At 52.6% G+C, this 16,112-nt stretch overlaps 1 protein-coding gene and 1 long non-coding RNA gene across 3 annotated transcripts; one reads left to right on the top strand and one right to left on the bottom strand.

Moving 5' to 3' along the window:
- Window positions 1-3,561: 3,561 nt before the first annotated feature.
- Window positions 3,562-16,069, top strand: TNFRSF1A (TNF receptor superfamily member 1A). Of its 2 annotated transcripts, XM_042945598.1 has the most exons (11): window positions 3,562-3,907; window positions 11,251-11,404; window positions 11,656-11,784; window positions 11,989-12,138; window positions 12,374-12,452; window positions 13,444-13,593; window positions 13,962-14,035; window positions 14,162-14,272; window positions 14,578-14,606; window positions 14,778-15,054; window positions 15,166-16,069. In XM_042945598.1, exons 1-11 carry the CDS (start codon window positions 3,869-3,871, stop codon window positions 15,480-15,482), a joined length of 1,509 nt encoding a protein of 502 aa, XP_042801532.1. In that variant the 5' UTR covers window positions 3,562-3,868; the 3' UTR covers window positions 15,483-16,069. The 2 variants fall into 2 exon arrangements, with proteins under 2 accessions (XP_042801532.1, XP_042801533.1); XM_042945599.1 differs by lacking the exon at window positions 13,444-13,593 and having other exon boundaries at window positions 3,564-3,907.
- On the bottom strand, window positions 12,573-15,060 carry LOC122224143. The gene is made up of 3 exons (XR_006204665.1): window positions 14,888-15,060; window positions 14,141-14,595; window positions 12,573-13,961 (listed from the first exon to the last, which is right to left on the bottom strand). It is a non-coding gene; the product is annotated as an uncharacterized LOC122224143 (long non-coding RNA).
- Window positions 16,070-16,112: the final 43 nt, after the last annotated feature.

Below are 16,112 nucleotides of genomic sequence, written 5' to 3'. Positions count from 1 at the left end.
CCCCCGCCACGCTGCTTTTAATAAAGGATAAACTGAGGGGTGTGTGAGTTGAACCCCAGTTTTGGGAACCCTGGTTCCTTTCTCTAGCATCAGACCTGGCATCCGGAAGTTACTATTCCTCATTATCTTTGGGGACACTTCCCTTGCTGCCTTGGTCTTACCCCTCTCAGTTACAATCTCCCTGTCCTGGGGGCCATGGGAACCTTGGGGAAAGAGGGGGAGATGGTGAAGGAAGTGGAGAGGTAAGAAAGGTTGTGACCAGGAACTGACGTGAGGACTTCTGACTTCCCTTTCCTGGACTCAAACTGATGGGGGGAAATGGTGGTGTCACAACCACCATTGGTGTCCAATGGTGTCCTCGTCTGAGCCCTCTTGTCTGCTTTCTGCCGCAGCCCAGCCTGGGCCTTGCCCCTCCAAAGGCCCAGCCCCTCTCCTCTGGCAGACTTCATTTATGGATGATGGCAATCAGTTCCTCTACCCCCACCACCCACCCCTACTAACCATGCTGGAGTTTCCTTATCTCCATGCCCTATCTGTACGTACCTGTGGATCCCGTGGTTTAGGAGTTAGAATTGGTGTCAGAGAAGAAAGGCTTTAGGTTGCCTCCTTTTCCGTCTAGGGCAGGTTAGCAGGTGAAGTGACTTGCCCAAGTTCATGATTCTTACAGACCCAGCTTGGAGCCAGGTCTCCTGCTATGACCCACCATGTCTCCGTGCCACACATGGAGTCGGATGGCAGGGCTGGGGCTAGAACCCACGTCACCTTGACTTGGAATCCAGTGCCTTTGCAATCACTCTGTGCTGCTGTGGGGGTGTGTGCAACATGTGATGGGGAGGGGTCTCTGCTCTTCTGTCTTCACCCATTGCTCTACAAGCCATAACGGCCAATTCCATCATCCCCTAGTCGCCCCTCTGCTATTTCCCCATCTCTCCATTCTCTCCCTCCATTGTTTCTTTTTTGCCCTGGAAGAATTATGGCTACATTCTCACCTCCTCCATGAGATTAGTTAGCCTTTCATAATCCTTTTTTTTTTTTAAGTTTTTATTTATTTTTGTAGTAATCTCTATACCCAAGGTAGGACTTGAACTCCTGACCTGGAGATCAAGATTTGCATCCTCTTCCTACCGAGCCAGCCAGGCACCCCAGCCCTTCATATTCTTACAAGCATCCATCCCTCACCATTTGTTTCAACATTTATTTATTTTTGAGAGACAGAGAAAGACAGAGAGCGAGCAGGGGAGGGGCAGAGAGAGAGAGGAAGACACAGAATCTGAAGCAGGCTTCAGGCTCTGAGCTGTCAGCACAGAGGCCAACACAGAGCCATCGGGGCTCTAACTCACAAGCCATGAGATCATGACCTGAGCCGAAGTCAGTTGCTGCACCGACTGAGCCACCCAGGTTCCCCAAACCAGAATTTATTGAACAAATTAATATATTTTTCAAAATTTAAAGTAAATACACATTTATCCTAAACAATTAAAGAAACTCTCTTTTTGCACCAGGCTACATATAATGGCTTTGACAATTGACACTATTAAAAATTCCTTGTAACACTAAAAATTAGGACATTAAAGTTATTAATTGTGAATACTATTAATTGTGCAACTCTTTTTTTTTATTAAAAAATTTTTGTGTTTATTTTTGAGGGAGAGACAGAGAGCTAGCAGGGGAGAGGCAGAGAGAGAGGGAGACACAGAATGTGAAGCAGGCTCCAGGCTCTGAGCTGTCAGCACAGAGCCCAACATGGGGCTCGAACTCACAAACCGTGAAATCATGACCTGAGCTGAAATCAGTGTTTGACGGACTGAGCCACTCAGGCGCGACGAATTGTGCAACTCTTAACATTGCTACCACTTACTGAATGCTTCATATATGGTAAGCACTTTTTTCTTCAGAAGCTGGAGGATGGGGTGGAGTGAAGTCAGCCGGAGAGAGGTGGGAGGCATCTGAGCTCCACTGTCATCTACAGATGCCCTACTCTTGGGATCAAAGAGGGGAGGCCAGGGAGAGCCAGGGAGTGTGGAGTCTAAGGTGTGGGGTCAGCTGGAAGATCAAGGGGAGAGGGAACCAGGAGCTCTGATTCCAAGTCACAAAGACCTAGGACCTCACCCTCCAGTCTCCCTGCGTTTCTAGCAACCTCAGTAGATGGAGGACCTTGGGCCTGGATGGTGTATAGTGAAGGTCATTGTGCCTATAGGATATTTGGGTGAACGTTGTAGCCTTGTTGTGGGATTCATCTGGGAGAGACCCTGCACAAATGGGGGTGGCATGAAATACCCAGAGTCAGAGTGTGGTGTCTGACTCAAGGGGACGGATAGAAAAGTGGCAGTGTGTCTATCATAGCAAAATGGGCCCTTGGACTGAAGTTGGGGCTCGGGGGTTTCAGCTGGCGGTGCAGAGAACATGCCTTGTGTGTCCCCAGGCCTCGGTTTTCTCTGAGACTTCGCCTCAGGTCATGATCTCACCGTTTGTGAGTTTGAGCCCTGTGTCGGGCTCTGTGCTGACAGCTCGGAGCCTGGAGTCTGCTTCGGATTCTGTGTCTCCCTCTCTCTCTGCCTCTCCCCCACTAGCTCTCTGTCTCTCTCTCAAAATTAAACATAAAAAAATTTTAAATAAAAAAAAGAATCACACGATTAATCTATAAAACAAGGTGCTGCAGCAGATTATGTCTAAGGTCAATTTGGATTGATGTATCAGAGTATTTGGGAAAGGGGGCACTGAGAATATACTGGTAATACCTGATCCAGGTATCTGTGATTTTCACGAATCTCATCAAGCCTCATGACAGCATTTTTCCCATGTAGGTGGGCTAGGCATTGTTACTGTCAATAAAGGAGGCTTGGTGGAGATTTTGCGTTTTTTTTGTTTTTTTGTTTTTTTTTTTTTTTTTTGCGGCAGAGCCACATCAGCGCCTGGGGGGTCCCAGCCCCGCAGAGAGTGAATGAGCACCAGATTGGGGGTGGGGGTGGGTGGGGTGGGTGGGTATCAGGGCCCCAGTGAGGGCAGAAAACTAGGGTTTGGGTTTACTCCAAGTTTGAGTTTGGGTCGGAGGGGTAAATTCCCAAGAAAGCAAGAGATTTGGGGTGTCGGTGGAGAACTCTGGGGCTAAGGGAAGAGTTCTTAAGGAACACCGAGTACCTGTCATGGATCAGATGCTTACCTGTCCTGTCTCAGTCATTCCTTACAGTAACCCCATGAGCTAGGTGCTCTCTCTCCATTTCACAAACTGGAAAACAGACCCACAGAGTGTTGGTTATTTGTCCCAGACCACCCAGCTCAAAGGCAGAGGATTCTGAACTGAAACCCAGTGAATTTGACTCCAAAGCCCTGAATCGTTCCAGTGCTGTTCACGTGGGGAAGGCCGGGTGACTGGGTGAGGAGGGAGGGGCTTATCGCGCCGTGGCGGGGGGGGGGGGGGGGGGGGGGGGGGGGAGGGGTCCGATTGGTGGGTTGCGGGCACCAGGCTGCTGGATCCGGGACTCTGGCGCCTCTGACTGAGCTACGAAGGGTTAAAGACCTTCGCCCCCTCCTCCCGCCTCCTCCTGTCTCCTCCCCCAGGCTCTTCCTGTCCCGAAGTTGCAACACCCCATCTGCCACTCTCCCTTCCCTTCTACCTCCACTCTCCTTTCTGCTTTAGTTTTCTCCCAGTTCTCTGGACTCGGGCTCCGGCTCTGGCCTTCGGGGTGTGAGGTCCCTGGGATCAGGCGGTGACCTTCACCCCAACCCTATCCCGCTCAGCTTCCCTCCCCGGGGCGCGGGCTCTTCTTGGGACCTCCCGACCCCGCGCATCCCGGACTCCGGTCGCCGCCGCCGCCGCCGCCACTGCCTGAGCCCTGATGGGGGAGTGAGAAGCCACAACTGGCCGGACATGGGCCTCCCCACCGTGCCTGGCCTGCTGCAGCCACTGGTAAGACCCGGGACGAGGGCCTAGTGGGCTGGGGGCGGGGAGGGGGGGGGGAAGGGCGCCGCCCCGCCGGAGTGGGCCCTCGCCCCGGGCCCCGACCTTCGGCCGGCGTGGCCCAGCTTCAAACTCGGCCAGAGTTCGGGTTTCCCATTCTGAGGTCTGCTCTGAGTCGGAGGCAAGGCCGAGGGTGAAAGGGAACCCGAGGACAGCCAAGGAAATTTGCTGGGCTTTGGGGTGGCCGGGAATGTGGGGGCAGGTGATCCCAGGAGGCGGGGCGCATTTCGGAAGGGTAAGGAAAGGAGTGGAAGAAGGACGTTTCGTCCTCTCGGAGTCCAGATGATTCAGAGTTCTGTCCTCGGGTCAGCTGGCCAGCCGGTGTGTGTGGGGTGGGAGAGGTGAGGCTGCCCGTGGGCCCTGGCTGAACAAACCTTGGCAGGGTGTAGGAGTTGGATGCTAGTGAAGGGGGAAACTGAGTCCGGGAATGGAGATGGGCTGGTGGGTAAGTTTGGGATGCTGTGTGTGTGTGCCCGTGTGGAGAGGGGGTATTTGGGAGTGGAGTGGGAACCGGATAGGGACAGGGCAGTGGAGAGCCCCCCAGGGCCAGGACGCCCACCTGCTGGCATTCCCCACTCTCTGCTTCTGGCTCAGCTTCTAGGCTGGTGCCCTCCGTTGGACTGACTCTAGACAGCTGCCAGCGCCTCCACCTGGTCCCCGACCCTGTGGCCAGCCTTCAGCCCCCTCCCCACAGACCCAAACAACAATCTCTTCGTTTCTTCTTCCACAGATCAGTTTGGGGAAGTTAGTAGAAAGTTGTTTTCGTCACTGGAAAATGTCCCTTTCTTGTGCCTCAGCCTTGTTTCAATGTATGCTCCATCTCCCTGCACGTCCTGGAGTCAGCCTGTGCGATACCGGGAGCCCCCCACCTAGTAGGGCGGATTTTCCTGGCCTGTGGTTGGCCAGTTTCTCCTGGGTCCCTGCCTATCTCTGGCCCCCATCTTCCCCACTGTCCTCTCCTCTGGGTCTTGTCCTGTCTCTCCTAATCATTTCTTCCTTTTCTGTCAGTTTCCCTAGAAGTCTCCTTTCTGAACCTTTTTCTCTCTGGTGCCTCCCTCTCCCTCTCTTTTCTGCTGGGAGTCCACATCTCCAGACCGTGATTCCCCGTGCAGCACCTCTCTCTCAACCTGAGTTCTTACTGTTTTTCTGACTGTCTCACCTCCTGTCTCCCCAGCCTGTCTCTTGACTTCTCTCAAGCCTGTCCTTCTCCCAGGCTCCCTCAGCCCCCATCCGACTGCCTTGTCTTCTCTTCTCTCTTTGGGGGTACATCACTTGGATTCAAATCCTGGCTCCCTCACAGACTAGCTGCCCGAACTTGAGCAGGCTATGTAACCTTTCATGTCTTAGTTTCTTTATCTCTAAAATGGATATAACGATCACTACTTTCTAATGGTGTTTTGAAGATTAAATAGATTGACACACAGTTGACCCTTGAACAAACATGGGTTTGAACTGTGCACGTCCACTTATATGTGGATTTCTTTCCCATTAAATACAGTACTGTAAACATATTTTCTTTTTCTAATTTTCTTACTAACATTTCCTTTTCTCTAGCTTACTTTCTTGTAAGGACGCAGCATATAATACACGTAACACACAAAGTATGTGTTCATCAATTGTTGATGTTATCGGTAAGGCTTCCAGTAAACAGTAGGCTATTAAGTTTTGGGGGGAGTCAAAAGTTATACATGGATCTGTGATTAAGTGGGGGGGTGCCGATGCTCCTAATCTCTGCATTGTTCAAGGGTCTACTGCGTGTTAGATCTTCAAAGTATTAAGTGCTGGGTCTGTGCTAGACATTATTTTAAGTGCTGGGGTGACAGCAGTGAACGAAATCTCTGCCCCCATGGAGTCTACATTCTAGTAGAAGAATAAGGTCTAGCAAATAGAAAGCACTCAGTAAGCGTTAGATTTGTTTTGTTAGTATAGCAGGGATTACTCGGTGGCTCCTGTGCTTGGAAGACAGAGGAGGCCTGAAGAGATAAAGGGAAGTGCCTGGTGGCAGGGGCGGAAGATGGCAGGTGGGAGGTTGGCTGTGAAGGGACCCAAATTCAGCTTGGAGCTAGAGGGGAAAGAGAAGGAATGAAAGGCCTGAGCTGTTTTCAACTGCTCACCAGTCACTGGGCAATACCCAATGCACCAGAGTATACGTGTGGGTGTGTGTGTGGGAGGTAGTGGAGAAGAATACAGGAGAGAGTGTGGCAAAGCTCCTAGGATTTTGCTGTTCTCAAAGAGCTTGCAGTCTGGGAGCCAAGATGGCTTACAGCAAAAAAATGAGCTCAGAACAGTCTGGGGAGAATATCCACAAAAGCGTTTTGATGTGGTGCCCTGGGACACGGATGGGAGGCAGGACCAGGGAAGGGAATGAGCATCATCCAGCTGCTTTTTCTTGCTTAGCTGGCCTCATGTCTGGTGTCTCTGCCCCAGGAACCCCTCCTGCATAGACTGCAGAGCCTACAATGAATGGATTGTCTCTGACCTGGCTGAGAGCTTGATAGCATGAGTGGCGTGAATTCACTAGGTCCCTAGCAGCTATATGGGACCTGGTGCCCATGTGATGCTCCCTAACTCTATGGAATGACTCGAGGAACAGGCATTGGTAAGATGGAATGAGGAAGGGAAAGCCTCATAGAAAAGTGGATTTGGAGTTGAGATTCAAAGTCACTGACTGGCAGCGTGGCTAGAAAGAAGGGAGACTGGTTTGAGGGAGAGTAGGGGAATGGAGAGGTGGGATATTGTGTTGGGGATGGTGGTGGCAGGAAGCTGAACACCTTGACTGGAGATGGAAGGACCATGTTGAGGAACAAGAAGATGTGAGAATGAGAAAATTGGAGGGAGTGGGGGCGGGGATGAAGAGAGACTTTGAATGTAGTCCCAAGTAGAGGAATTCGAGGAATTCATTCATTCATTCATTCATTCATTCATTCAGAAGCAGTTCTCTGAAAGACCCATGGCAGCTGGGAGTGTGTTCAGAATAGCAGTGAGGTACCTCTGCAAGTACTCACACAGGGAAGGAGTGACTTGTGTGGAACTGATGTTCAAGGTCAGGTTCTGGAGAAGAAGATTCCCACACATGTGGGTGCAAGTTGAAGCATGAACACAGATAAAGTGCGTAGGATGGATTGGAGCAGGAAAGAGGCTGGTGGCTGGGCCATCAGCTGGAAGACAGTTGCAGTAATGCGAGCGTGAGGCAACCCATGGTTATGGACAGGACTGAGAGATCACGGAAGACGGACTGGCGAGATGAACTGACAGGCTGGATGGCCGCAGGATGGGGACGGGGGACCTTGAGGAGAGAAGGGTGGCAAAGCTCTCACACTGTGGGTGCTGAGAAGTTGGTGGTGTGACATTTGTCTAGACCAAGAGGTTGATGAACTGGGTTTGGGGCATGTTGAGGGTCCGGGAACAGCTAAATGAAGTGCGTACCTAACAGACTAGAGCAGGGCTTCTCAAACTCTTATCTGCCTTCGGATCATTCACCAGTGATACTCAAAAGGGAGTGTGCGTGTGTGTGCATGTGTGTGGGAAGGGGTGGGCATAGTTTGACCACTCTCCCCTGGCGATGAGTATGTTCCTTCATGGGAGCCCTGACTCTTCTATTTCCCTCTCTGGGAATCACTGGCTTTGACTGGAGTGGAAGACAGATGAGCCGTTAGATTGGCCAATCAATGATTATTCTGCTCCTTTGGTTTTGGGGGCTGAGAAGATACCCAGGACCATAAGACACTATCTCTGACCACACACACTCTTTCTGATCGCTCATCTCATAAGAGTTTATGGTCCTTTCGGGGAGATCATATCTACACGCTCAGGATAATTATAGTATAATAAGATCCCAAAGTAGATATAGTTAATTCCTGTTATTGGACTTCACAGGGGGCTGGGCATCTAATGAGCTCAAGAGGAGGAAGTGGCATTAATGGAGGGCTTCAGCAGAGGGAGGTGGGATCTCAACCGAGCTCTTGGAGGAGAAGCTGTCATAAGCTCCCCGAAGATTGACATTAAAAGAACAAACACATTTTAATTTTGTGAACAAATTAATGCAGGGGAAGGGCACAGCTAGGTCATGAGGTGCCGGGTCAGGGTTAGACCACAGGGTCGCTCTGCTCTCATCCTCTCCGCCCCTTCTGCAGCCCTGGTACAGGAAGTCTCACTTTAAAGTCTCCCCAAGCGGAAGTTGTGGGGGAGTTGGAGGGGTGCTGGGCCACCCCCTCAACTGTCTCTCCCCAGGCACCTCCCAGCTTCCTGTCCTTCCCCTGCTCCAGGCGACAGGTGCAGGCTGGCTAGGGTCTTTGCTCTCAGAGCTCACCTCCTAATTCAGCTGCAAGGTGCAGCTGCTAAGAAGGACACGCTCCCCAGAGCCAGCTGGTGCCGACTGGTGGGGGCCTGAGGCCCTGGCTAGGAGGGGTCAAGAGCAGACTGGCTGGGGCACTGCTGGGGACTATGAAAGACCTGGGAAGTAGTGCTGGCTGGCTGTCTTACATCCCTTCTTGCCTGCCTCCTTACTCCTGGAAGTGGGCGTTCAGGGCTCTGGAGTTTTTCCTGTGCTGCCAGTAGACTTGCAGGGAGGGGCTGTGGAGACTCAGAACTGGCCTTATTTCCTAAGGATTGTTTGGGGACCCCAGGGAGGTCCCCAAACCCAATCCAACTGGCCAGAATCAGTCAGGCTGTGGGAATGCAGTGAACCCCGGGTGGGAGGGCAGCCTTAGTTTACTTCCTTTTGGAACTGGGGGGTGTCAGGGGCCTCCTGGGAGAATCCAGGGAAAGGGCTGGTCGGTTGGGGACTGGTTGGATGGGGAGGAGGAGCCCGGGTGGGGCCTGGTCTAAAGGAAGGATGCTGAGGGGCGGAGAAAGAGCTGAGTGGCCCCTCAGTGGGGGTGGGTAGTGACCCGCTGGGAGGAAGCCAGGGGTTGAGGAGACTTCCCTTTGGGATGGATTGGGAGAGGGGGCCATTTCCCGAAATATGCGGGCCAAGTGGGACAGGGGTCTGTTGCCGACTCTTTTGAAGGGGAGGGTGGCGGGGGGAGGAAGTGTGCTCCGAGTGGGGGTTGGAAGGAGAGCCTGGCCCACAGGACAAAGGGCTCAGATGGGGTTCTCATTGCTGGCTGGTCCCTTCAGCCTTCGTGCTGACTCATGACCCTTGAGGAGCTGGGGAAGCTGCTGGTTCTATCTCCCTTCCCCTAGATGCCCTCCCTCCCTGGCCTGAGTCACTGGGCGGAGTTGCTGGGAAAAGATTTCTCTTTCCCGGATCTGACTTAACCCCCAAAGTGCTGGAGACGCAGGGGGATGCTAGGCTTGAGAAAGCCTCTCTCCCTCCCTCCCTCCGTCCTTCCTTGGAAGTTTACTCCTCACAGGCCTGTGGTCCCTGAAAGGCTCCCCACCAATGCTGTGGGGGGTGGGGGGGGCAGAACTGGAGCCCCCAGTTTTTCTTCCTGACTTTGTCTCTGCCGGTTGGCTTTGCTCCTGCAGGAGGGGGCCCTGCATGGAATTTCAAGTGCCAGTAACCTTGGGTCCTGAGAGCTCTTCGGGGAAAGGAACCACAATTTCAGGATTGGGAAGTTCTTCCCATAACCACCCTGAATTATTCCTGTGGCCCTGGACGCCCCAGTCTTGTTCAGGGGAGACGGCATGGTCCAGTGGCTCAGGGAGGGGACTGCTCTCTGAGTAGGGGAGCGCAGCCGTGCCTTGGCCGCTGCTCTATTTCTCAGTGTGGCTTCTGATTGTGGCTGAGGCTCCAGCTTCCAGGCTGCAGTGTCTCCCAGAGGGTGACTCAGGGCAAGCACGACCTGCCTGCCTGCCTACCGGTCTGTGGGCTGCTGTGCTGTCCTGTCTCGGACTGGGGTTTCTGTGATCAGATTAGTCTGTTTTTCTCCAATTTTAACACACTTTGAGGACATCCTCTTATCTTTACATAAAGCAGCTCTTATAGCAGAGGAAAAAAAAAGAAAATCAAGACCCAGGGAAAGCCAGAAAGAGGCTGATTAAGAGATCAAGGAAAAAAGTCTAGGCTGGAGCTCAACACTGACTCCTGGCTTTGCTGTCCCTGGCTCTGAAGCCAGAACTGGGCAAGTGATTCAGCTGCTGAGGGCTTGCCCTGAGGCTGTAAAAGGTGCCTCTCAGAATGCCCTTGTGTGCAAAGGGCATCAGGACTCCGGCCCATCCTCAGCTCCTGACTTGATGGTCACCTGAGCCCGATCACCAGCCTCTGGATACATACATGTTGTATGTAACCTACATGCCTTTTTCCAATCCTGCCTGGACCTAAACTTTGTCAATCTCCTACCTCATTCCCACCCTGAAGCTTTCCCTTTCACTGCCCTCCCCGTTTGCCCTGGCCAACCTGGGTCATTTGTGCAGATTTAGTGGTGGAAGGGGATGCAGCATGAGGTCTGAGGGCAGAATCCTGAGTGAGGTTTTGATACAGATTTATGAAGAAACTCTTCCTTTTGCCCACTCCCTACAAATGGTGCCCACAGAAACATCACTTACTTCCACTCCAATCTGATTTTATTTATTTTTAAAGTTTTATTTATTTATTTGTTTATTTATTTATTTGTTTATTTTGAAAGAGAGAGAGAGAGAGCGCAAATAGGGGAGGGGCAGAGAGAGAGGAAGAGAGAATCCCAGCTAAGCGGGCTCCATTGCTGTCAGTGCAAAGCAGATATGGGGCATGAACCGTGAGATCATGAGCTGAAACCAAGAGTCTAGTTGGACGCTTTTAACCAACTGAGCCACCCAGGTGCCCCCTCCAATCTGATTTTATAAACATACCCTTTCTACTGGAATTACGCAATCCAGGAAAGTGCACAGATCCTAACTGCTCACCTCTGTGGATGTTTACAAAGTGAACACACTGTGAACATAGCACCCAGAAGGAGGAACACCACTTTAATATCCTTAAGGCTCCTTGTTGGAAGTAAGGGCCCCAATTGAGGTAACCAGTTCCCAATCAAAAAAAAAAAAAACATTCCTTAAACACCCGCCCTGTGTCCAGCACTGTTAACTGCTATGGGGAAATAAGGATAAAATACAGTCCAGGCCTGGGGTCTGCTAGTCTTAACTCGGAGGGACAAAAAAATTAGTACACAGAACAACTAGAGAAGAATTAAGCACTAGATCACATGGGGCCAGCTATCTAAGCTTAGAGGAAGGATATCCAGTGTGAGCAGGAATGGCCCGGGGGCAATGTTCCACTGAGAAAGGACTTGAGCTGGGAAGGCTTGAACTTGCTACCTCTAGGGTTCCCACCCTCCCTCTCCTGATAGGATCTCCTCTGTCTGATTCTTCCCCAGGTGCTTCTGGCTCTGTTGGTGGAAATATACCCATTAAGGGTTACTGGACTGGTCCCTCACCTCAGGGACCGGGAGAAGAGAGCTATTCCGTGTCCCCAAGGAAAATATATTCACCCTCAAGATAATTCCATTTGCTGTACGAAGTGCCACAAAGGTAGGAGAAAGTGGGAACAGTGAATCACCTCAGTTACAGGGTCCTGCTTCTTCCTTTGCTTTTTTTCCAGATATTCTAGAACTTGGGGATCTCTGACCTCCAGGCTCCTAACTTTGCTGCCTCTTCTGGGCTGGGATTTTCTCCCTTCTTTCCTCTCTTACAGACTTCAGAGGGGTGGCCCTGGCTATTCTCTCTAGCATAGGGCTCCTTCCTTGAGTTCCCACTGCAACCTAACTGATCCCCCATCACAGGGACCTACCTGTACAATGACTGTGCCGGCCCAGGGCTGGACACGGACTGCAGAGAATGTGAAAACGGCACATTTACTGCTTCAGAGAACTACCTCAGACAGTGCCTTAGCTGCTCCAAATGCCGAAAAGGTGAGTCTCAGGAGGTGGCGAGGGCTCTAAATGGAACGTCAGGCGGATGTGTTAGAGCAGTGGGCTCGCCTGTCTGTGTGTGAGGGCAAACACAGGAATGTGCATGCATAATTGAGTGCAGGGGTGTGGGCGTGTGTACAGAGAAAGACACACACGGTGTGGGGGGGGGGGTTGTGCTCACACCCTGTCTCCTTCCCCCTCCAGAAATGTACCAGGTGGAGATATCTCCTTGCACAGTGTACCGGGACACCGTGTGTGGCTGCAGGAAGAACCAGTACCGGTATTACTGGAGTGAAACCCATTTCCAGTGCCTAAACTGCAGCCTCTGCCTCAACGGCACGGTGCAGATCTCCTGTGAGCACAGCTCTCCATAGCCCGGCCCCACTCCCCGCCCCAGGGTGGGCCCTGTCTCAGGAGAAAGGCCTCTGCCTTTCTGTACCCCAGCCCCCTGACCCCACACTTCCTCTCCTTCCCATTCCCGAAGTCTGTGGGACCATTCTGGCCATCTGCCCCCTGCCCCTCCTAGCTTTCCCTGTGGTCCTTGGTGCAGGGTGCCCCTCCTCTAGCTGGATTGTATCTCTCCCCACAGGCAAGGAGACACAGAATACTGTATGCACCTGCCACGCGGGGTTCTTTCTAAGAGGGAATGAATGCGTCTCTTGTGTTAAGTGAGTATCTCCCTGGCTGCTGGGCACTGGATCGGGTGAGGGAGCTTGGGGTGGGGCGGCGAATGGGGTGACTGCAGGTGAGAGCCACCAGCAGGGCAAGAGAAACAGCCCAGGATGCTCTGGTTCTTACTGACTGGTTGACTCTTGGTGTCAAAACACCAGACAGTCCTTCTTCCTGCCCTCCCGACCCCCCGCCAGAATTGTTCCTAAAATCTGAAGAAGTCTTTGGGAATAGAGGCTCATACTCCACGGACTTGCAGTTCTTTGAACTTCGACATTTGGATTTTGGGGTGACAGGGTCTACTACATATAGTTCATGGATTCTAGGATGCACATTTTCATGTCTCTGAAATCAGACTGCATCTTACAATTGATGATGTATCATGGTTTAACTGGCAGCTCTGTGTGTGTTTGTAGTATGTAAACGATGGTGCTTTTTAGTGATGGCATCTTTGAGGCAGTATGGTATTTCTTCCCCAGTCTCTGTTCAGGCCTCCTCACGTCTTTTGGCTCCACAGGGTCTGTTCTTGCATACTTGCTTGCAAAGAAGGAACTCTGAGGGCTCTACAAGTTCAAATCTCAGCCTAGCCACTTATGTGTGACCTTGGGCAAGTTACTTAACATCTCTGAACCTTAGTTTTCTTACCTTTAAAGTAAGGATAATGACATCCACTTGGCAAAGCTGTACAGCTATAAAGTAACACCAAACTATTTGTTTTCTTTTTCTACTAAGTGTCTTTTCTCCTTCAAAGAGCTTTTACATTCATTCCATGTGGTTCTCACTGTGAGTTTGTGAGGTCGCCTCTTCCTGCGGAGCATTGACCTTCCCAAGTTCCTTCTAGCCCCCCATGGAGTTCTCATTACTCCTGCTGCCCAGTGACAGCTTCCAGCGGGGGAAAGATGTTCTTGTTCTAGAGTGTTCTCTGGCTGCCCCCCAAAATAAGTCTTTTTAAAATTTTCACATGCATGTTTGACCCCTCTTTCCACAAAGTCAGGGATTGTCACTAGCAATGTCATCTCAAGAAAAAGCTCTCCAACCTCTCTTTGCCATGGGATTCTCACAACAGTTCAGTGACAGCCACCATTTATGGAGTGCTTCCTATATGCCAGGCATAATGATCTCACTTCTTAATTCTGACAGGTGGGTAAGAGTCTTACTTTACTGATGAGCAAACTGAGGCTTACAGGTTAAATGACTTGCTTGGAGTCACAGTGCCAGCCAACGAATGGACTGGAATTCACACCCTGCCCCTTACTGCTTTGAATTAGTTCTTTCTACACAGCCTCTTTGAGATGACTTCCAATTCTAAAAGGAAATGATTTTGTGATTGGCTTGCGTTTCATTCCTCTGAGTCAGGAGAGGTTTAATTTCCATTATTTCAAGAGATAGCTAAAATGTTTGGAAAGCAAAGAAATTTCCAACAGTGTGGAGTTTTCTTCTTTTTCCTTTTTCCCCTGTCTTCCTCTTGTGGGAGGGCCCCTACGTACCTGTGCGATCTCTTCTTTCAGCTGTAAGAAAAACACAGAGTGTACGAAGTTGTGCGTACCCATCGTGGAAACTGTTAAGGACCCTCAGGACCCAGGTGAGGAGAAATAACCCGCTTCCCATGCTCACCTGCCCTCTCCTAATCCTCGCCCCTCCACCTACCCAGCCAGCCCTGCCCTTCCTGCTTCCCTTCTCCTCTCACCACAATCTGCCTCGCCTCCAGGCACCACAGTGCTGCTGCCTCTCGTGATCTTCTTCGGCATTTGCGTTTTATCCTTCTCCATTGGTTTAATGTGCCGCTACCAACGGCGGAAGTCCAAGCTCTTCTCCATTGGTGAGTGGGGCCCTTGGGAGGGGAAAGCTTGCTGCTGGGGGATGTGGGAGGGGGTTGAGTGGGTGAGAGGGATCAGCATGGAGGGAAATGAGGAGTGTCCCCTTAGCTTGCTGCTGAGGACCCCATTGGCAGGAGGTGGCCCTGATGGCTTGGTGAGAGGTCACAATGCATCAGTAGGTCTCTTGTCCCTGGGGCCACTTTGGCCCTGAAGCATGTCACCACAAGTCCCCAGGGCCAGCCCCGGTATGGGCGCCAGGGCTGAGAGAGGAAGTGAAATTTGTGACGCTTGGTTTCTTTTTTCTCAGTTTGTGGGAAATCAACACCTACAAAAGAGGTAAGATGAAACCAGGAACCTACCCCCAGTCTTTCCCGCTGATTGTCCATTACAATCTTGTAATACCTAAATGACCCTCGGTCACCCCTAATTCCAACCCGCCTCCAGAAATAAAGAAGGTTCGGGCTGTTTGTCCTCTCCTCCACTAACGCTGTGCCTTCTCTCTTTCAGGGAGAGCCTCAGCCCCTGGCCACAGGTCCAGGCTTCAGTCCCATCCCCAGCCCCACCTTCACCCCCAGCCCCACCTTCACCCCCAGCCCCACCTTCACTCCCAGCCCCACCTTCACTCATAGTGACTGGGCTAATTTGAGGGCTGCATCCGTCTCCAGAGAGATGGCTCCACCCTACCAGGGGGCTGGCCCCATCCTCTCCGCGGCTCCAGCCTCCAGCCCCATCTCCACCCCAGTTCAGAAGTGGGAGGACAGCACCCACACTCAACGCCCAGAAGGTGAGCTCCTTGCAGGGGCAGGTGGGTGGAGCTCCTGGAGGGCGCGTGCGCGCGAAGGGACGGGCGGGGCCACCTCCGCGGCCAGAGGCTAACGGCCGGGCTTCCTCGCAGCGGATCCCGCTGACCCGGCGACGCTGTACGCGGTGGTGGACGGCGTGCCCCCGTCGCGCTGGAAGGAGTTCGTGCGGCGGCTGGGGCTGAGCGAGCACGAGATCGAGCGGCTGGAGCTGCAGAACGGGCGCTGCCTGCGCGAGGCGCACTACAGCATGCTGGCGGCCTGGCGGCGACGCACGCCACGACGCGAAGCCACGCTGGAGCTGCTGGGCCGCGTGCTCCGCGAAATGGACCTGCTTGGCTGCCTGGAGGACATCGAGGAGGCGCTGTGCGCCCCCGCCTCCTTGTCGCCCGCGCCCCGCCTCCTCCGGTGAGGCCACGCCCCGCCCCGTGAGGGGCCTGCTCTGAGGACCGCTGCCTACAGGCGGGGCGGCCCAGAAGGACGGTGCGAGGTGCCCTCCGGATCCCCTCTTTCTGGACAAGGGACACGAAGGGGCAGGCAGGAGCTGGCAGCCACCTACTTGGTGCTACTCCCTCAGTGTACACAGAATTTTCTCCGTTTTCGGAACACTGCCGGAGGGTCAGCCTTGTGTGTGTGACAGATGTGTGCGTGTGATCCTGAGAGAGGCTGAGTGTGCCAGGAGCCCCAACTTGCGGTTGTAGAGATGAGGGGCGCCATGCCTCATCACCCACTTTGGGTTTGGAAAACCCAGCAACGCAGCTTCGGGGCCTCTGGGTGATCCCTGGGCCGTGGTCACAGTAGATAAGCAATCTTTTTTATCAATTATGTTACACTAATAGAAACTGGGCACGCCTCTGCCCCCTGCCTGGACAAGCACAGGGTGAGCTGACCTGTCCGAAGGCAGGGGCAGGCACAGAACAATGGGGCGGCCAGCTGGAGCTGGAGCTGTGGACTTTTGTAAATACACTAAAACTCTGGAATTAAAGCTCTGCTCCTGGACGGGGTGGTCCTTCTGAGTGGTGGGTGTGGGAGGCTGGGGCAG

Source organism: Panthera leo, chromosome B4, assembly GCF_018350215.1.
Source record: "Panthera leo isolate Ple1 chromosome B4, P.leo_Ple1_pat1.1, whole genome shotgun sequence".
In the NCBI taxonomy this organism is placed as follows: Eukaryota; Metazoa; Chordata; class Mammalia; order Carnivora; family Felidae; genus Panthera; species Panthera leo.
Note: the sequence above shows the minus strand (reverse complement) of the source record. Positions and strands in the feature narration are given on the sequence as shown.